The sequence below is a fragment of the Bombina bombina genome, chromosome 1, assembly GCF_027579735.1.
Source record: "Bombina bombina isolate aBomBom1 chromosome 1, aBomBom1.pri, whole genome shotgun sequence".
In the NCBI taxonomy this organism is placed as follows: domain Eukaryota; kingdom Metazoa; phylum Chordata; class Amphibia; order Anura; family Bombinatoridae; genus Bombina; species Bombina bombina.
Window position 1 is genome coordinate 1,136,588,944 of NC_069499.1, and position 17,639 is coordinate 1,136,606,582.

General features: G+C 40.3%; 1 protein-coding gene across 2 annotated transcripts in view; it reads right to left on the bottom strand.

Annotated features, from left to right (window-relative positions):
- The window catches only part of ACLY (ATP citrate lyase), a 179,777-nt gene that overhangs the window by 122,518 nt on the left and 39,620 nt on the right, over positions 1-17,639 (bottom strand). For both annotated transcript variants that reach the window (XM_053698912.1, XM_053698904.1), the window contains exons 6-7: positions 6,555-6,634; positions 6,132-6,262 (exon numbers count right to left, since the gene is read on the bottom strand). In XM_053698912.1, coding sequence (XP_053554887.1) covers positions 6,132-6,262; positions 6,555-6,634 — 211 coding nt within the window. The remainder of the gene's footprint in view (positions 1-6,131; positions 6,263-6,554; positions 6,635-17,639) is intronic.

Here is a 17,639-nt window from a genome sequence, read left to right on the forward strand (position 1 = left end):
AATCTTACTCACTGAAAAGGACGGCGCTTGGACTAGGATGTCATCCAGATAGGGCGCCACTGCCATGCCCCGTAACCGAAGCACTGACATAAAATGACTCTCTTGGATCAAAGGAAAATTGGAACAAAGAGTTTCCATCTAGAAGGACGGTATACTTAAAAATACGATGGACTGAAGATTCCTTAATCTCCGATCCCTCCTTTTTGGGGACCACAACCCGAATGGGATACAGAAAACCCTGTACCTGTATTGGAACTGAAAATCACTCCCAGGTCAGAGGTCTCCTACGTAGTGTAAGAACGCCTCTCCTTAGTCTGATCAATAGATGATCCTAAAGACAGAAAACTGCCTCTGGAAGGAAAACCTTTGAACTCCAACTTGTATCCCTGGATAACAATTTTCTTGGAATAAACAGAGCTTCTGCCATCTCTGTATATGCATGTATGTATTGGGTACTTGTAAAGCGCGGCTTATCACCCATAAGGGTCTCAAGGCGCTGCTTATTTTATTGAACTCGAAAGGATGAAAAGCTGAGTTGACCTTGCTGGGGATCAAACCTGCAACCCTTGGGTTGCTACAGAACTCAGCCACAGTGCCATAGCATGCAGAGCTATATGTCCGGTTTTGAAGTAACAGCAGGCTATTTAAAAAAAAAAAAAAAAAATCTAAATACTTCAAATCTCAAGAGATTATTTCCCTCAAACCAGGACCCAACAAGGTCTACCCCTTGCAAGCAAACGCTAAAGGTTCAAACTTAGAGCATATATCCGTAGAACTAGGCTCTAAACATAAAGGCTCTGTGAGCTGGAACAGAGAAAACTATGCTCCCTGATACCTTGAAGGGAAGAATTCGAAATAAAGGAAGTAGCCCCTATGAAAGCTTTAATCATGTCCTGGATTTTATCTGTGTCACACTGAAAGCCTATGCCCCATACAGCCCCAGTGCCTGCGTGTAACTGTCCCCAAGTGTTCCCTAAAGCTCTGAGGGAATCTACCTGTAAGCCTCTGGTAATAAGGCTAAATCCAATGAGGAATGATAAAAATGACGTGCCCAACTTGCTTCTGAGTCTCCTACTTCACCCCCAGAATAAAGTTAGCACTTATCTCATCTCCTGCCGGAAAGTAAGGCAGGTCCCAGGTTTGTGAGGTCCTCTCCCTCACATGGACCTGTAATGTAGAAAGAAAGTCCTGAGCAAATATCCCTCAGATTTTCTTGGTAAGGGCAGCAAACAATTACATGGGAGGCGCAGTGAGAATTATGCCCCACCAGTTCCCATTGCTTTAAAGCCACCAAAAGCTCTATAGTAGAGATGGATATGGACTACGGCTACACCCTAGAACAAAGCAGCACACTCTGGCACTACTTTAAAATAATAAACTCTTGATTGAAGAATCTAATCTAACACCTCACTTTACCTCTTCCTATCACTAACGTAGGCAAATAGAATGACTGGAGTGGGAGGGAAGGGAGGAGCTATATATAGCAGCTCTGCTGTGGTGCTCTTTGCCTCCTCCTGCTGACCAGGAGGTGAATATCCCACAAGTAAGGATGAAATCCGTGGACTCATTGTGTCTTTAAAAATAAGTAAGTAAAGACACTTTCTTTGGTCCAGCGTGCCTCTATATCTGCTAGTATATGGATTAATTTAATCTGCAGCTCAACTAGCTTTGTTTGATAAATACAATAAAACATAACAGGGTTTTCACAAAGTATTTGCCCATGGGTGACCAACAACACATTTCATAAAACATATTGTTTGTGTCTGTCTACAAAAATAAGACATAAATTATTCCTGTACTGTCATATCTGTTTGCTTGTTTTGAGTAGGATAATGACTTTTTTGCGAAATAATTAGTAATTAATTTCAGTTACCCATCATTTTCTACTTTGATCAGATTTTTCCTAGGTGTTTTATTCTTCGTCAAAATGTCATGTCTAATTCATTATGAAGGTTTCAACATATTTGGCTGCTATACTTAAGATATTAAAAATCCTCAAAGTTAGAATCTTAAGAATATGTCAAACATCCATAGCCCTAAACAATCTAATTTCAAGATTTCTGCTCTTACTTTCAAATGGTCCCTTTCTTTTTCATGATACACTTTAATTCCAAAAATACACAATTATGATCTCTAAATAAAAAATAAATGAAAAGTTGTTTAAAAAAATTGTATGCTCTAGCTGAATCATGAAACTTTAAAATGTGACTTTACTGTCCCTTTAAGTTTAAACAAACTTTTGCCAAATGTTTGCTAAAAATTTGAAAAAGCTACTGAAAACTGTATTTGACCCACTGGTTTGTAATTGTCACAGCCTTTCAATAACACAGCCACATTATGCCCAGATAGCCTAACCAATCTATGTTCTGGGCTACCAAGGCCCTTGTCCCCTTACTCTTAACCCCAGTTTAGATTTGAAAAAAGTTGGGAAGATACTATTTAAGCATACTCAAAAGCTTGTCCTTTGACTACTCACCACCTCAAGAATAGTTTCTTTTTGCCCATAATGAACATTTCACAGACAGGAACTTTCCTCCTGTATATACACATCAGTCTGATCCTGCCTAAAAAGGCAGTCAAGTCCTGAAATACCTGTCATTCTCTCTCTGAATGAGACCCACAGTAACCACAGTTTTGGCACTCTGTAGGCACTGTCAGTGAGACACAGCTATATCCCTCTAGGCGCATTGGGCAATAAGTACACATCTGGTTTCCCACTATCATCAATGTGGGACTAATCCCCAAGTGTTAAAATGAGCACGCACAAAGAGAGAAGCTACAGAGCGATCATGCGTTTGTTTATTCTCTGGTTGGGGCTTCTCTCTTTACGTGTAAGATAACATAATACCTATTGGGTTGCTCAGTCTTTTAGAAAAACATATCAAAATGATTTATCAGCAAATATCCCCATAGCTTTTAATGGTGTTTTTTCTGTTGGAAATATTTTTTTCTCAAGGGTTGTGATAAATCCCATAGGTGTGTTCTATATGATATTTACACAAAAAGACAGAAGCGCCCAACCATAAATATGCAGCATTTTTAAATCTAAGAATTGTCTCAAGAACATTATATAATCCAGGAAACCATAGAACAGAAAGATTCTCCTATATAGCAATCAATCATATCTACTGGATAACGTAAGCATTATTGATTTCTGAGCAGTTAAATTTATTTCTTTGCAAAAGATGTAGCCCTGCCAGCTGGAAGAGTTTTCATCAACCTAAGCAACGCATTAAATAATTTTTCTCCTTATAACAGCCGTGAATCACCTTGATGTTACCTTGAGGAAAGAAAAATTCTCCAGGCACAGAACTATTACAGTGATTTATAAAGAGATAGAGATTACATTAGAAAGAGTGGGGGTTGATGCCTGGCAACTATACAGAATCTAAGAGCTTTTAATATAATGAAAATAATGACCTTAGACATTTGCAGATGAATTCTGTACATACAAATGGATTCAAAATTGTTTAACAACATTTATGCTGTTTGAGAGAATTAGTTTTTGGTCATTTTAACCATCAAAAGTGATGAAACAAAACATCTAAACTATTTGCTCAACTAGCTTGCTTCCTAGTCAATTCATAGCTGTAAATTTCTGGACACTGATGGCAGATTGATTACATAGGCAGGGCAATAATATTATAAAGATAAAGGCCTAGTTTTCAAGTGGAGTGCAATAGAAACATAGAAACATAGATATTGACGGCAGATAAGAGCCATAGGCCCAGCAAGTCTGCCCGACCTTACCTAACAGTATAAACTTATCTAGTTCGTAGGATAGCCCTATGCTTGTCCCATGCATTTTTAAAGTCCCCCACAGTGTTTGTTGCTACTACCTCTTGAGGAAGTTTATTCCATAAATCAATCACTCTTTCTGTAAAGAAGTGCTTCCTCAAATTACTTCTGAATCTACTACCCTTTAGCTTGAGCTCATGACCCCTTGTTCTTGAATTTTCCATTTTATGTAAAATACCCACAGCCTCAGTTTTACTAAACCCTTTAATGTACTTGAAAGTTGCTATCATATCACCTCTTTCCCTTCTCTCCTCTAAGCTATACATATTTAGGTCAATGAGCCTATCCTGGTAAGTTTTATTTTTTAGACCATGTACCATTTTGGTAGCCCTCCTTTGCACAGATTCAAGTTTGTTAATATCCTTCTGAAGATATGGTCTCCAGAACTGCACACAATACTCAAGATGAGGCCTAACTAATGATCTATAAAGTGGCATAAGAACCTTACTATTTCTGCTGCAAATACCTCTACCAATACATCCAAGCATTCTGCTTGCCTTACTCGCTGCATTACTACATTGTTTACTAAGTTTTAAATCATCTGAAATAATAATTCCCAAGTCCTGTTCCTCGTCTGAAACAGTCAGTAAAGTGTCATTGAGTCTGTAATTAACATTTGGATTTTTCTTCCCTAAATGCATTATTTTACACTTTGCTGTGTTAAACTTTAGACCCCAGTCGATTGTCCAATCCTCCAATTGTTGTATATCACTTCTCATTTTGTCTACCCCCCCTGGAACATCCACTCTGTTGCAAATTTTTGTATCATCTGCAAAGAGACATACTTTCCCCTGTAGCCCTTTGCTGATATCGCAGATAAATATGTTAAACAAAACAGGCCCCAGAACTGACCCCTGAGGAACACCACTAGTAACAGCCCCCTCTGCTGAATGAACTCCATTTACTAAGACACTTTGTTTTCTGTCCTTAAGCCAGCATTCCACCCAGTTCACAATTTTTGAATCTAGACCAAGGAGATATAGTTTGTGAATAAGTTTATTGTGTGGGACGGTGTCAAATGCTTTGCTGAAATCTAGATATGCTACATCAACTGCTCCTCCCTTGTCTAATACTTTTGTTACATAATCAAAGAAGTCAATTAGATTAGTCTGACATGATCTCCCTGAAGTAAAACCATGCTGATTTTGGTCCTCTAAATTGTTTGTCTTTATGTAAGTCATAATTCTTTCTTTTAAGAGGCTTTCCATTAATTTCCCTACTACTGAAGTTAAACTAACTGGCCTGTAGTTGCCAGATTCTTCTCTACTGCCCTTTTTATGAAGGGGTATTACATTTGCTATTCTCCAATCATCTGGGACAGCTCCTGTTAATAGTGACTGATTAAACAGATCAGTTAATGGGACAGTTAGCACTGATCGAAGTTCTTTTAAAACCCTTGGATGAATATTATCAGGACCCACTGCCTTTGTAACATTTATTTTTGATAATGCTAACAAAACCTCATCCTCTGTAAAAAGATTACTGTTAAGCTTGTTTCTATTTTGCGTAGCATCCCTTAATGTAGACATTGTATCTTCACAATCTTTAGTGAAAACAGAACAGAAGTAATCATTGAGACAGTCTGCAATCTGCTTATCTCCTTCTATTATTCTACCATCAACTGATTTCAATTTTACTATTCCTACACAGGGTGTGATCTTTTGCGCAAATACTGCACATTCTGGTATGGATGGTTACAAAGTTTGCGCAAATAATGTACAAATTCTAAACAAAGCATTTTAACGAGGCCGAATTTTTTTTAGTGTGCCCTATACTTTTTTGCAGAGTGCAATCCAAAATACAGCTGTAAAATGTAGTTTTTTTAGTAAACAAATATTATTAACAGTATAGCACAGAACTCCAGCATTAATGTTACATACCCTCATAGACGTCTATTATGTGAAGGATTTAGCACACCCATGCTGACATGCAGATGTTGGCGTGTGCTAGACTATCAGTTAAGCGATAAAACCCCCCACCAAGAACAACTTTGGACTTGTAATAGAAGTGCAAAACTAGAATCACTATTTATTGTGCTTGAGCAATGTTAATGTTCAATAAGGCTAATATTTTTGCACTACACCCGTTTTTGAAGTCAGAAAGAAATTGTTCCCATGAAAATATTCTAGGTTTTCCTTTTGTCAGGAGCAAGAAAAACAAAGTGCAGCATGCATGTCAGATTTAATCAGCTACTGAAATGACACAATATACAATGGAGGTTATGAGCCCCAAAAACTATTTCCCCTTTTCCCAAAAGTGCACAGCCTCTAGCCTCTTGTGCGACTGATACTATGGCCCATTCACTGGATGGGAGTCACTTATTTTTGCCTTACCTCTGGATAAGCTTCTCTTCCAAATGGGGGTGGGAATTCAACGTCTCCCCATTTAGCTTTACAGATGTAATCAGCAGTGGCGTCTATCTTTGCTGCCATGTCCAGAATGTACACACCGTCATTTGTCACAACTTAAGAGAGAACAAAAGTATTGACGGAAGTAAAAGGAAAGTGAAATGAGCAGCACAAGAGCAGAATTGGCTATGTAAGGCATTTATAAGACAAAATATAAAAAAGGTAAACTGGAGAATAGATTAAAAACTAAATCTAGAATACAAAAATTGCCAGAAAGATGAAATAAGATGAAATAAACAGTAGACAGAACAGCTAGAAGAAGAAAAAAGAAAAGTCAGAAATAATAACACGGTGACGAGAGAATTTTTGGGAAGAGGAAAAAAGCCATCATTAACTTTTGTCACTTACCCAGGGGGTTGATCTCGAGGTAGGTAAAATAAAGGTCATCATATAAGTTAAAAAGCCCAGTTATGAAACTTGCAAGGACTCTGCAAGGAAAATACAACATTATTATTACAGCTGCCCACCATATCCTAGAGAACATCACTGAAGATTAACCACAATGATGCTCACATTCAAAGTTTTTCAAAAACGAATTGCCTCTTTCAGTATAAGTCACAAATACAACATTGCTGTTGTTAAGTGAAGCCTCCTTAAAACCTACAACAGTAGAGGATTTTCCCCTTTGAAAAGAGATTATTTGACCAGATCTCCAATAAAAATAATATCATAATGATTAAACATTAAATCAACCGATGAGTCACAGCCTTCTACAATAAGTACAATTATTTGTTGCCCCATTTGAGTTAGTACAAAATGATCTATAAAGTTACGGTCCACACAAAAAAATGCAAGGAAACATATTAAAAAAAATAAATAAAGGGATGAAACCAGACAGAGGTGAAGCAAGAGAGGGCAAGAAGAGTAAAGAAGCTTTATATGTTATTAACCTTTTAACGCTGTTACAGCGTTGTATTCCGTCCAAATTTTTCTGTGCTTTAACGCCAATGGACGGAATACAACGTCCCAACGGGGTGGCTTTCCTGAAGCCACTGGCGCTTCCCTGGTGGGATCGCGGTCTGGAGGGCATGCCTAGCATCATAGGGACACCCCCTGACGCAATTCCATCATTGAAATCTCATGATCACGCACAATCGCGAGATTTCAAATTGTTTGCATTGGAATAGTTGTTCCGATGTAGACACTATAACCTCGGCAGGAAAGGGTTAAGTACCAGCTTGCATGCTGTAAATAGAGATTACATACCGTAAAAAGGCTTTTTAAAAAAGAGGCATGCAATAAAGGGAAGAGTAGTAAAAAACAAAATTTATGCTTACCTGATAATTTTATTTCTTGACACGATGAGTCCACGGATCATCTAATTACTATTGGGAATATCACTCCTGCCCAGCAGGAGGCAGCAAAGAGCACCACAGCAAAACTGTTAAATATTACCTCCCTTCCCTCCAACCCCAGTCATTCAACCGAAGCAAAAGGAGAGAAAGGAAGCGACAAGGTGCAGAGGTGTCTGAAGTTTATAACAAAAAACCCTGTCCTTAAGAAACAGGACGGGCCGTGGACTCATCGTGTCAGGAAATAAATTTATCAGGTAAGCCTAAATTTAGTTTTCTTTCTAATGAAACAATGAGTCTACGGATCATCTAATTACTATTGGGAACCAATACCCAAGCTAGAGAACACAGATGATAGGGAGGGACAAGACAGGGAACCTAAATGGAAGGCACCACTGCTTGAAGAACCTTTCCCCAAAGGAAGCCTCAGCCGAGGCAAAAGTATCAAATTTATAAATCTGTTCCACAGAAGTTTAATTTTTGAATGCCCAGGAAGAGGAAACAGCCCTTGTAGAATGAGCTGTAACTCTCTCAGGAGGCTGATGTCCAGCAGAATCATAGGCCAAGTGAATGATACTCTTCAGCCACAAAGAAAGAGAAGTAGCCGTAGCTTTCGGTCCTTTACATTTTCCAGAGAAAATCACAAACAGAGCAGAAGACTGACGAAAATCCTTAGTCGCCTGCAAATAGAATTTCAATGCACGCACCACGTCCAGATTGTGCAGAAGACGTTCCTTCTGAGAAGAAGGGTTAGGACACAAGGACGGAACAACCATCTCCTGATTAATGTTCCGATCTGAAACCACATTAGGGAGAAACCCTAACTTAGTACGCAAAACTACCTTATCCGAATGAAAAATAAGGTAAGGAGACTCATACTGTAATGCCGAGAGCTCTGAAACTCTACGAGTAGATGAAATAGCAACCAAAAACAAAACCTAATATCTAAGCAATGCATAGGCTCAAACGGAGCCTGTTGAAGAACTTTAAGAACTAGATTAAGACTCCAAGGAGGAGTAACCAGTTTAAACACAGGCCTGATTCTGACCAAGGCTTAACAGAACGATTGCACGTTTGGTACATCTACCAGACGCTTATGTAACAAAATAGATAAGGCAGAAATTTGACCCTTTAGGGAACTTGCCGATAAACCCTTTTCCAAACCCTCTTGGAGAAGAGGCAAAATTCTAGGAATCCGAACTCTACTCCAAGAGTAGCCTTTGGATTTACACCAATGCAGATATTTACGCCATATCTTATGGAAAATCTTTCTAGTCACAGGCTTACAAGCCTGAAACATAGTCTTAATGACCGACTCTGAAAATCCACGCTTGGATAAAATTAAGCGGTCAATCTCCAAGCAGTCAGCTTAAGAGAAACTAAATTTGGATGAAGGAAGGGCCCTTGAGGTAGAAGGTCCAGTCTCAACTAAAGCCTCCAAGGTGGAAGAGATGACATCTCCACCAGGTTTGCATACCAGATCCTGCGAGGCCACGCCGGTGCTATGAGAATCACCGACACCCTTCCTGTTTGACTCGAGCAATGACTCGTGGGAGGAACGCGAACAGGGGAAATAGGTATGCAAGGCTGAAATCCAAGGTACCGCCAGAGCGTCTATCAGTACCGCCTGAGGATCCCTTGACCCGTACCTCGGAAGCTTGGCATTCTGCCGAGATGCCATGAGATACAACTCTGGCTGTCCCCATTTGAGAATCAAGCTGGAGAACACTTCTGGATGGAGTTCCCACTCCCCCGGGTGAAAGGTCTGTCTGCTCAGAAAATCCGTCTCCCAGTTGTCCACTCCTGGGATGTGGATCGCCGACAGGCAGCAGTTGTGAGACAGTCTACCAACTGAATTATCTTGGCTACCTCAGCCATGGCCAAAGAACTCTGAGTTCCCTCTTGATGGTTGATGTAAGCCACTGAAATTATGTTGTCCGATAAACCTGGCCAATGCTAACTGAGGTCAAGCCAGAAGAGCACTGAAGATTGTTCTCAGCTCCAGAATGTTTATGGGTAAAACAGACTCCGACTGAGTCCATGTCCTCTGAGCCTTTAGAGAGCCCCAGACTGCTCCCCATCCGAGTAGGCTGGCGTCCGACGTCACAATCACCCAAGTGGGTCTGCGAAAGCAGGTTCCCTGGGAGAGGTTAGACAACCACCAAAGAAGAGAATCCCAGAAGTATTCGTGGAGACAGATCTGCATAATCCCCATTCCACTGCCTGAGCATGCATAACTGCAGAGGTCTGAGGTGGAAACGGCAAAGAGGATGATGTCCATGACTGCTACTATCAGACCGATTACCTCCTTGCATCTTGCCACTGATGCCCAAGGAGAGGACTGAAGCGCTAGACGAAATCAAAAATCTTTGATTTCCTGACTTCTGTCAGAAAAATCTTCATTGATAAGGAATCTATTATGGTTCCCAAGGAAATTACCCTTGTAGTTGGAACTAAGGAACTCTTTTCCAAATTCACCTTCCATCCATGAGATCGCAGGAAAGATAACATTTCCGAGTGGGATCTTGCTTGTTGAAAGGATGGCGCCTGAACCACAATGTGGTCCAGATAAGGCGCCACTGCAATGCCCCGCAATCAGAGCACGGCCAACAGGGATCCCAGAACCTTTGAAAAAATTCTAGGAGCTGTGGCAAGGCCGAATGGAAGAGCTACAAACTGGAAGTGTTTGTCTAGAAATGCAAACCTCAGAAACTTGTGATGGTCCCTTGTTGTCATAAATTGGAACGAATAGCTTCCATCTTGAAGGACGGTACTCTGAGGAATTTGTTTAGACTTTTGAGATCTAAAATTGGTCTGAAGGTTCCCTCTTTTTTGAGAACCACAAACAGATTGGAGTAGAACCCTGGACCCTGTGCATTGGGATGGGAACTATCACTCTCAGGTCAGAAAGATCCAGAACACAGTTAAAGAACGTCTTTGTTTTTATCTGGACTACAAATAATCTTGAAAGCAGAAACCTGCCCCTGGAAGGAAAAGTTTTGAACTCTAGTTTGTATCCCTGGGACACAATGTCCACTGCCCAGGGATTCTGAACATCCCGAACCCAAGCCCGAAGAAGGAAAAAGTCTGCCCCCTACAAAATCCGGTCCCGTATTGGGGGCAGACCCTTCATGCTGCTTTTGAGTCAATAGCGGGCTTCTTGAATTGTTTTCCCTTGTTACAAGACTGGTTGGGCCTCCAGGAAGGCTTGGACTGTTGCTGCTTGGAAGGAGGAGAGGATGGCTTACCCTTGAAGTTTCGAAAGGAACGAAAATTACTCTGACATCACTTCTGTTTATTCCTCTTATCCTGAGGGAGGAAATGACCCTTACCTTCCGTAATGTCAGAAATTATTTCCGTCAAACCCGGCCCAAACAAGGTCCTTCTCTTGTAAGGGATCGCCAAAAGCTTAGACTTAGATGACACATCCGCAGACCAAGATTTTAACCATAAAGCTCTGCAGGCCAGTACAGCAAAACCGGAAATCTTTGCTCCCAGTTTAATAACCTGTAGGGAAGCATCCGTAATAAAGGAATTGGCCAACTTAAGGGCCTTGATCCTATCCTGGATCTCTTCGAGGGGAGTGTCTGTCCGAATAGAATCGGACAACGCATCAAACCAGTATGCTGCCGCACTAGTGACGATAGCAATACACACCGCAGGTTGCCATTGTAAACCCTGGTGTACATACATTTTCTTGAGTAACCCCTCTAATTTCTTGTCCATAGGATCCTTCAAGGAACAACTCTCTTCTATGGGAATAGTGGACCTCTTAGCTAGCGTGGAAATTGCCCCTTCCACCTTGGGTAACTTCTTGCTATTGTTAAATATAGGGGATGGAGAAAAAGGGATACTGTCTATCCCATTCCCTAGTAATAATCTCTGTAGCTCTATCTGGTACAGGAAAAAAAACCTCCACCATGGAAGGTATACCAAAATACTTGTTTAGTTTACAAGACTTCTTAGGATTGACTACGACAGTAGTGTCGGAATCGGCCAGGGTAGCTAAAAACTCCTTAAGTAGTAAACGGAGCTGCCTAGCTTAAATCTGAAGGATAAAACTTCAGCATCAGAAGAAGAAATTACACTCTCTGAATCTGAGATCTTACCCTCAGGTGCCACCGAAATATCCTCCTCTTCAGACCTATGAGAGGGAACGTTTGGAATAGATACAGTCGTGACAGAAACCACGCACACCGATTCTTTACATTTCCTCTTGCGCTTTCCCTGTAGCAAGGGAAAAGGAGACAATGCATCAGAAACTGCAGAAGACATGAGGGAGCAATGTCTTGCAAAGAAACTCCAGACGGAGCTTGGGAGAAAAAGCATGGCACTGAATTAATAAAAATGTTGGGACACCTGAGGAGAAAAACTGCTGCATATTTTGAACATTGTCAAAAGACTCCTGGACAGCATCAGTCCTAGACAATATTGGCTCAAAAAGTCTATCCCTAAATTTTAGTGTTCTCTCAACACATGATAAACAGAAAGGATTAGCAGACTATATTAGCATTTAAACATAAAGGATATCTGAAATCTATAACACAGAGTCTTAATCCATCTTAAAGGGACAATGAACCCAAAAAAATTATTTTGTGATTCAGATAGAGCATGCAATTTTAAGCAACTATCTAATTTACTTCTATTATCAATTTGTCTTCATTCTCTTGCTATCTTTACATGAAAAAGAAGGCATCTAAGCTTTTCTCTTGGTTCAGTACTGTGGACAGCAGTTTTTGATTGGTGGATCAATTTATCCACCAATCAGCAAGGACAACCTAGGTTGTTCACCAAAAATGGGCCGGCATCTAAACTTACATTCTTGCATTTCAAATAAAGAACATTTGATAATAGGAGTAAATTAGAAAGTTGCTTACAATTTCATGATCTATCTGAATCACAAAAGAAAAAATTTGGGTTCAGTATCCCTTTAACAGAAATAAAAGCATATCAAATTTTACTAAAACTTTATACAGAAAAAAAATTGTTACGCTTTAAAAGTTAAAGAAACAGTAACTGCTTTATTTTTTATGAACCGCAAAAACGTAATTGCTTTCTTTTTAATGCAATGCAAATAATGATTCAAAACACTTCAAAAAGCTTCTACAGCTCAGCTTTAGCTTTGCTGGAATACCAGAGATAATGTGTATGGAAACCGGAACCAAAACAGAGCTGTTGCAAATAATGTTAAACGATCGTTAATCTGTTTTAACTAAAAACGGCAAAATTGCAAGTTCTCTCTCATTCATTTACAGTAATTGAAATTATATGTGCGCAACAGATACCACAACACAAGCCCCACCCATCGTGGGCATATCAAAAATAACGTGTCAGTCGACATTTTATGTGAATCTCCGTAATAAAAAACTGACAGAGTATCACCAACATTCTCCTCAAGTCCCAGTGCATGATACATTAATCCTAATGTCTTAAGGGGATTATGTAAGGCAGTATTTTCAAACATCCCATTTCAGGAAAATAATAAAGTGCCATATTTTTTCCTTAATACAGCTTAAGAAAAATAAATTTAGCACTTACCTCAATAAATTCTGCCTGGCATCAAGGCAGCTCACTAGGTTTGAGAGGTCCTCTCCCTCACATAGATATGTGGATAAATAATAAAAAGGGCAGCACAGTGAGAATTATGTCCCACAAGTTCCCTTTGCTTAAAAGCCACCAATACTCTACTGAAGAGACTGAAATGGACTACGGCTACACCCTAGAGGAAATACTTGTACTGCAATTAAAATAAAATAAAAATCTTGATTGAAGAATCTTCTCAGACACTAACTTTACCACTTCCTTACTCAAGCGTAGGCAAAGAGAATGTCTGGGGTTGGAGGGAAGTGATATTTAAAGGGACACTAAACCCAAATGTTTTCTTTTGTGATTCAGATAGAGCATGACATTTTAAGCAACTTTCTAATTTGCTCCCATTATCAAATTTTCTTTATTCTCTTGGTATCTTTATTTGAAATGCAAGAATGTAAGTTAAAAAGGGACAGTATACACTCATTTTCATATGACTGCATGTAATAGACACTACTATAAAGAATAAGATGCACAGATACGGATATAAAAATCCAGTATAAAACTGTTTAAAAACTTACTTAGAAGCTTTCAGTTTAGCTCTGTTGAAAAGGTAGCTGGAAAGCCCACTGCAAGTGGGAAATAAGACACTCCCCCCTCCCCCTTCTTTTGCATATGAAAAGACCCTTTACACAAACAGGAGCAAGCTGGAGAAGGTAGCTGTCAGTACTCACATAAAACTTTGGGGCTTGGTTAGGAGTCTGAAAATCAGAGCAATGTTATTTAAAAATAAGCAAAACCATACATTTAAAAAAAAAAAAAAAAAAGACTTTATGGGCTATATAAATAGATCATCTACAAAACATTTATGCAAAGAAAAAAATGAGTGTATAATGTCCCTTTAAGATGCCGGCCAAATTTTTGTGAACAACCTGGGTTGTCCTTGCTGATTGGTGGATAAGTTCATCCACCAATAAAAAAGTTCTGTCCAGAGTTGTGAACCAAGAAAAAAAGCTTAAATGCCATATTTTTCAAATAAAGATAGCAAGAGAACAAAGAAAAATAGGAGTAAATTAGAAAGTTGCTTAAAATTGCATGATCTATCTGAATCACAAAAGAAAAAAATTGGGTTCAGTGTCCCATTAACAGCTTTGCTGTGGTGCTCTTTGCTTAGGCAGGAGTGATATTCCCAATAGTAATTAGATGATCCGTTGACTCATTGTGTCGTTAGAAAGAAAAGTAAATAGGTTCAGCCCAGAGGGTAAAGAATCCATTGCACAACTACATAATGCAGGCAGAGCAGAAAGTCAGCAGTAATCTACATGACATGGTCTCTGCTTTATACATAAAGCAAAACTCTTCATTATTGCAGCAATACGTAGGCCATAGACCTAGTTTATAGCAATGTCCCTCAAACAAATGTTACACATTTTGCTGAGGTAAATAAACATTTTCAATAACCTTTAAACTCTAGACAATTGGTTTAATTAGCAATACAGCAATAATAACAAGCACACATCTAAACCTCAATTATGCTAAGATGTGTATATGTACATTGGCTTTGTTTTGTCCTGATAGTATTAATCATTTTGACCGCATATTAGAATTATATGTACAATAACAGTTATTTCAAAGAGACATTCTATTATAAAAATGCTCTATTTAAAGAAATAAATGTCTTCTTACTGTGTGTTTAACCACTAGAAAGTAATAAAACACATAGTGAAAATGTGCTCCTGTGCCACTACAGATAAGGATGTAGCTGGTGGGCAAATGAGAAGCACTCATATGTGCATATGCACCAATCACAGGACATATCCTCATCTGGAGCAAAATGTGGGTGGTCCAGGAGCACTACAGTACGTTTTTAAAGAGTTTGGAGCAGTTAAACAGTAAAAAAACAGAATTTATGCTTACCTGATAAATTACTTTCTCCAACGGTGTGTCCGGTCCACGGCGTCATCCTTACTTGTGGGATACTCTCTTCCCCAACAGGAAATGGCAAAGAGTCCCAGCAAAGCTGGTCACATGATCCCTCCTAGGCTCCGCCCACCCCAGTCATTCGACCGACGGACAGGAGGAAATATATATAGGAGAAACCATATGATACCGTGGTGACTGAAGTTAGAGAAAATAATTCATCAGACCTGATTAAAAAACCAGGGGGGGGCCGTGGACTGGACACACCGTTGGAGAAAGTAATTTATCAGGTAAGCATAAATTCTGTTTTCTCCAACATTGGTGTGTCCGGTCCACGGCGTCATCCTTTAGGACACGGATGAAGGGAGGGAGCAAATCAGGTCACCTAAATGGAAGGCACCACGGCTTGCAAAACCTTTCTCCCAAAAATAGCCTCCGAAGAAGCAAAAGTATCAAATTTGTAAAATTTGGCAAAAGTGTGCAGTGAAGACCAAGTCGCTGCCTTACATATCTGGTCAACAGAAGCCTCGTTCTTGAAGGCCCATGTGGAAGCCACAGCCCTAGTGGAGTGAGCTGTGATTCTTTCAGGAGGCTGCCGTCCGGCAGTCTCGTAAGCCAATCGGATAATGCTTTTAAGCCAAAAGGAAAGAGAGGTAGAAGTCGCTTTTTGACCTCTCCTTTTACCAGAATAAACAACAAACAAGGAAGATGTTTGTCTGAAATCTTTAGTAGCCTCTAAATAGAATTTTAGAGCACGGACTACGTCCAAATTGTGTAACAAACGTTCCTTCTTTGAAACTGGATTCGGACAAAAAGAAGGTACAACTATATCCTGGTTAATATTTTTGTTGGAAACAACTTTCGGAAGAAAACCAGGCTTAGTACGCAAAACCACCTTATCTGCATGGAACACCAGATAGGGCGGAGAACACTGCAGAGCAGATAACTCTGAAACTCTTCTAGCAGAAGAAATTGCAACCAAAAACAAAACTTTCCAAGATAGTAACTTAATATCTATGGAATGTAAGGGTTCAAACGGAACCCCTTGAAGAACTGAAAGAACTAGATTTAGACTCCAGGGAGGAGTCAAAGGTCTGTAAACAGGCTTGATCCTAACCAGAGCCTGAACAAATGCTTGAACATCTGGCACGGCTGCCAGTCTTTTGTGAAGTAAAACAGATAAAGCAGAGATCTGTCCCTTTAGAGAACTTGCAGATAATCCTTTCTCCAAACCTTCTTGTAGAAAGGATAGAATCTTAGGAATTCTTATCTTGTTCCATGGGAATCCTTTAGATTCACACCAACAGATATTTTTTCCATATTTTATGGTAAATTTTTCTAGTTACAGGCTTTCTAGCCTGAATCAGAGTATCTATTACAGAATCTGAAAACCCACGCTTTGATAAAATCAAGCGTTCAATCTCCAAGCCGTCAGTTGGAGGGAAACCAGATTTGGATGTTCGAATGGACCCTGAACAAGAAGGTCCTGTCTCAAAAGGTAGCTTCCATGGTGGAGCCGATGACATATTCACCAGGTCTGCATACCAAGTCCTGCGTGGCCACGCAGGAGCTATCAAGATCACCGAGGCCCTCTCCTGATTGATCCTGGCTACCAGCCTGGGGATGAGAGGAAACGGTGGGAATACATAAGCTAGGTTGAAGGTCCAAGGTGCTACTAGTGCATCTACTAGAGTCGCCTTGGGATCCCTGGATCTGGACCGTAGCAAGGAACCTTGAAGTTCTGACGAGACGCCATCAGATCCATGTCTGGAATGCCCCATAATCGAGTTATTTGGGCAAAGATTTCCGGATGGAGTTCCCACTCCCCCGGATGGAATGTCTGACGACTCAGAAAATCCGCTTCCCAATTTTCCACTCCTGGGATGTGGATCGCAGACAAGTGGCAGGAGTGATCCTCCGCCCATTGAATTATCTTGGTCACTTCTTTCATCGCCAGGGAACTCCTTGTTCCCCCCTGATGATTGATATATGCAACGGTCGTCATGTTGTCTGACTGAAACCTTATGAATTTGGCCTTTGCTAGTTGAGGCCAAGCTCTGAGAGCATTGAATATCGCTCTCAGTTCCAGAATGTTTATCGGGAGAAGAGACTCTTCCCGAGACCATAGACCCTGAGCTTTCAGGGATTCCCAGACCGCGCCCCAGCCCACTAGGCTGGCGTCGGTCGTGACAATGACCCACTCTGGTCTGCGGAAGCTCATTCCCTGTGACAGATTGTCCAGGGTCAGCCACCAACGGAGTGAATCTCTGGTCTTTTGATCTACTTGAATCGTCGGAGACAAGTCTGTATAATCCCCATTCCACTGTCTGAGCATGCACAGTTGTAATGGTCTTAGATGAATTCGTGCAAAAGGAACTATGTCCATTGTTGCAACCATCAATCCTATTACTTCCATGCACTGCGCTATGGAAGGACGAGGAACAGAATGAAGTACTTGACAAGAGCTTAGAAGTTTTGATTTTCTGACCTCTGTCAGAAAAATCCTCATTTCTAAGGAATCTATTATTGTTCCCAAGAAGGGAACTCTTGTTGACGGGGACAGAGAACTTTTTTCTTTGTTCACCTTCCATCCGTGAGATCTGAGAAAGGCTAGGACGATGTCCGTATGAGCCTTTGCTTTTGACAGGGACGACGCTTGAATCAGGATGTCGTCCAAGTAAGGTACTACTGC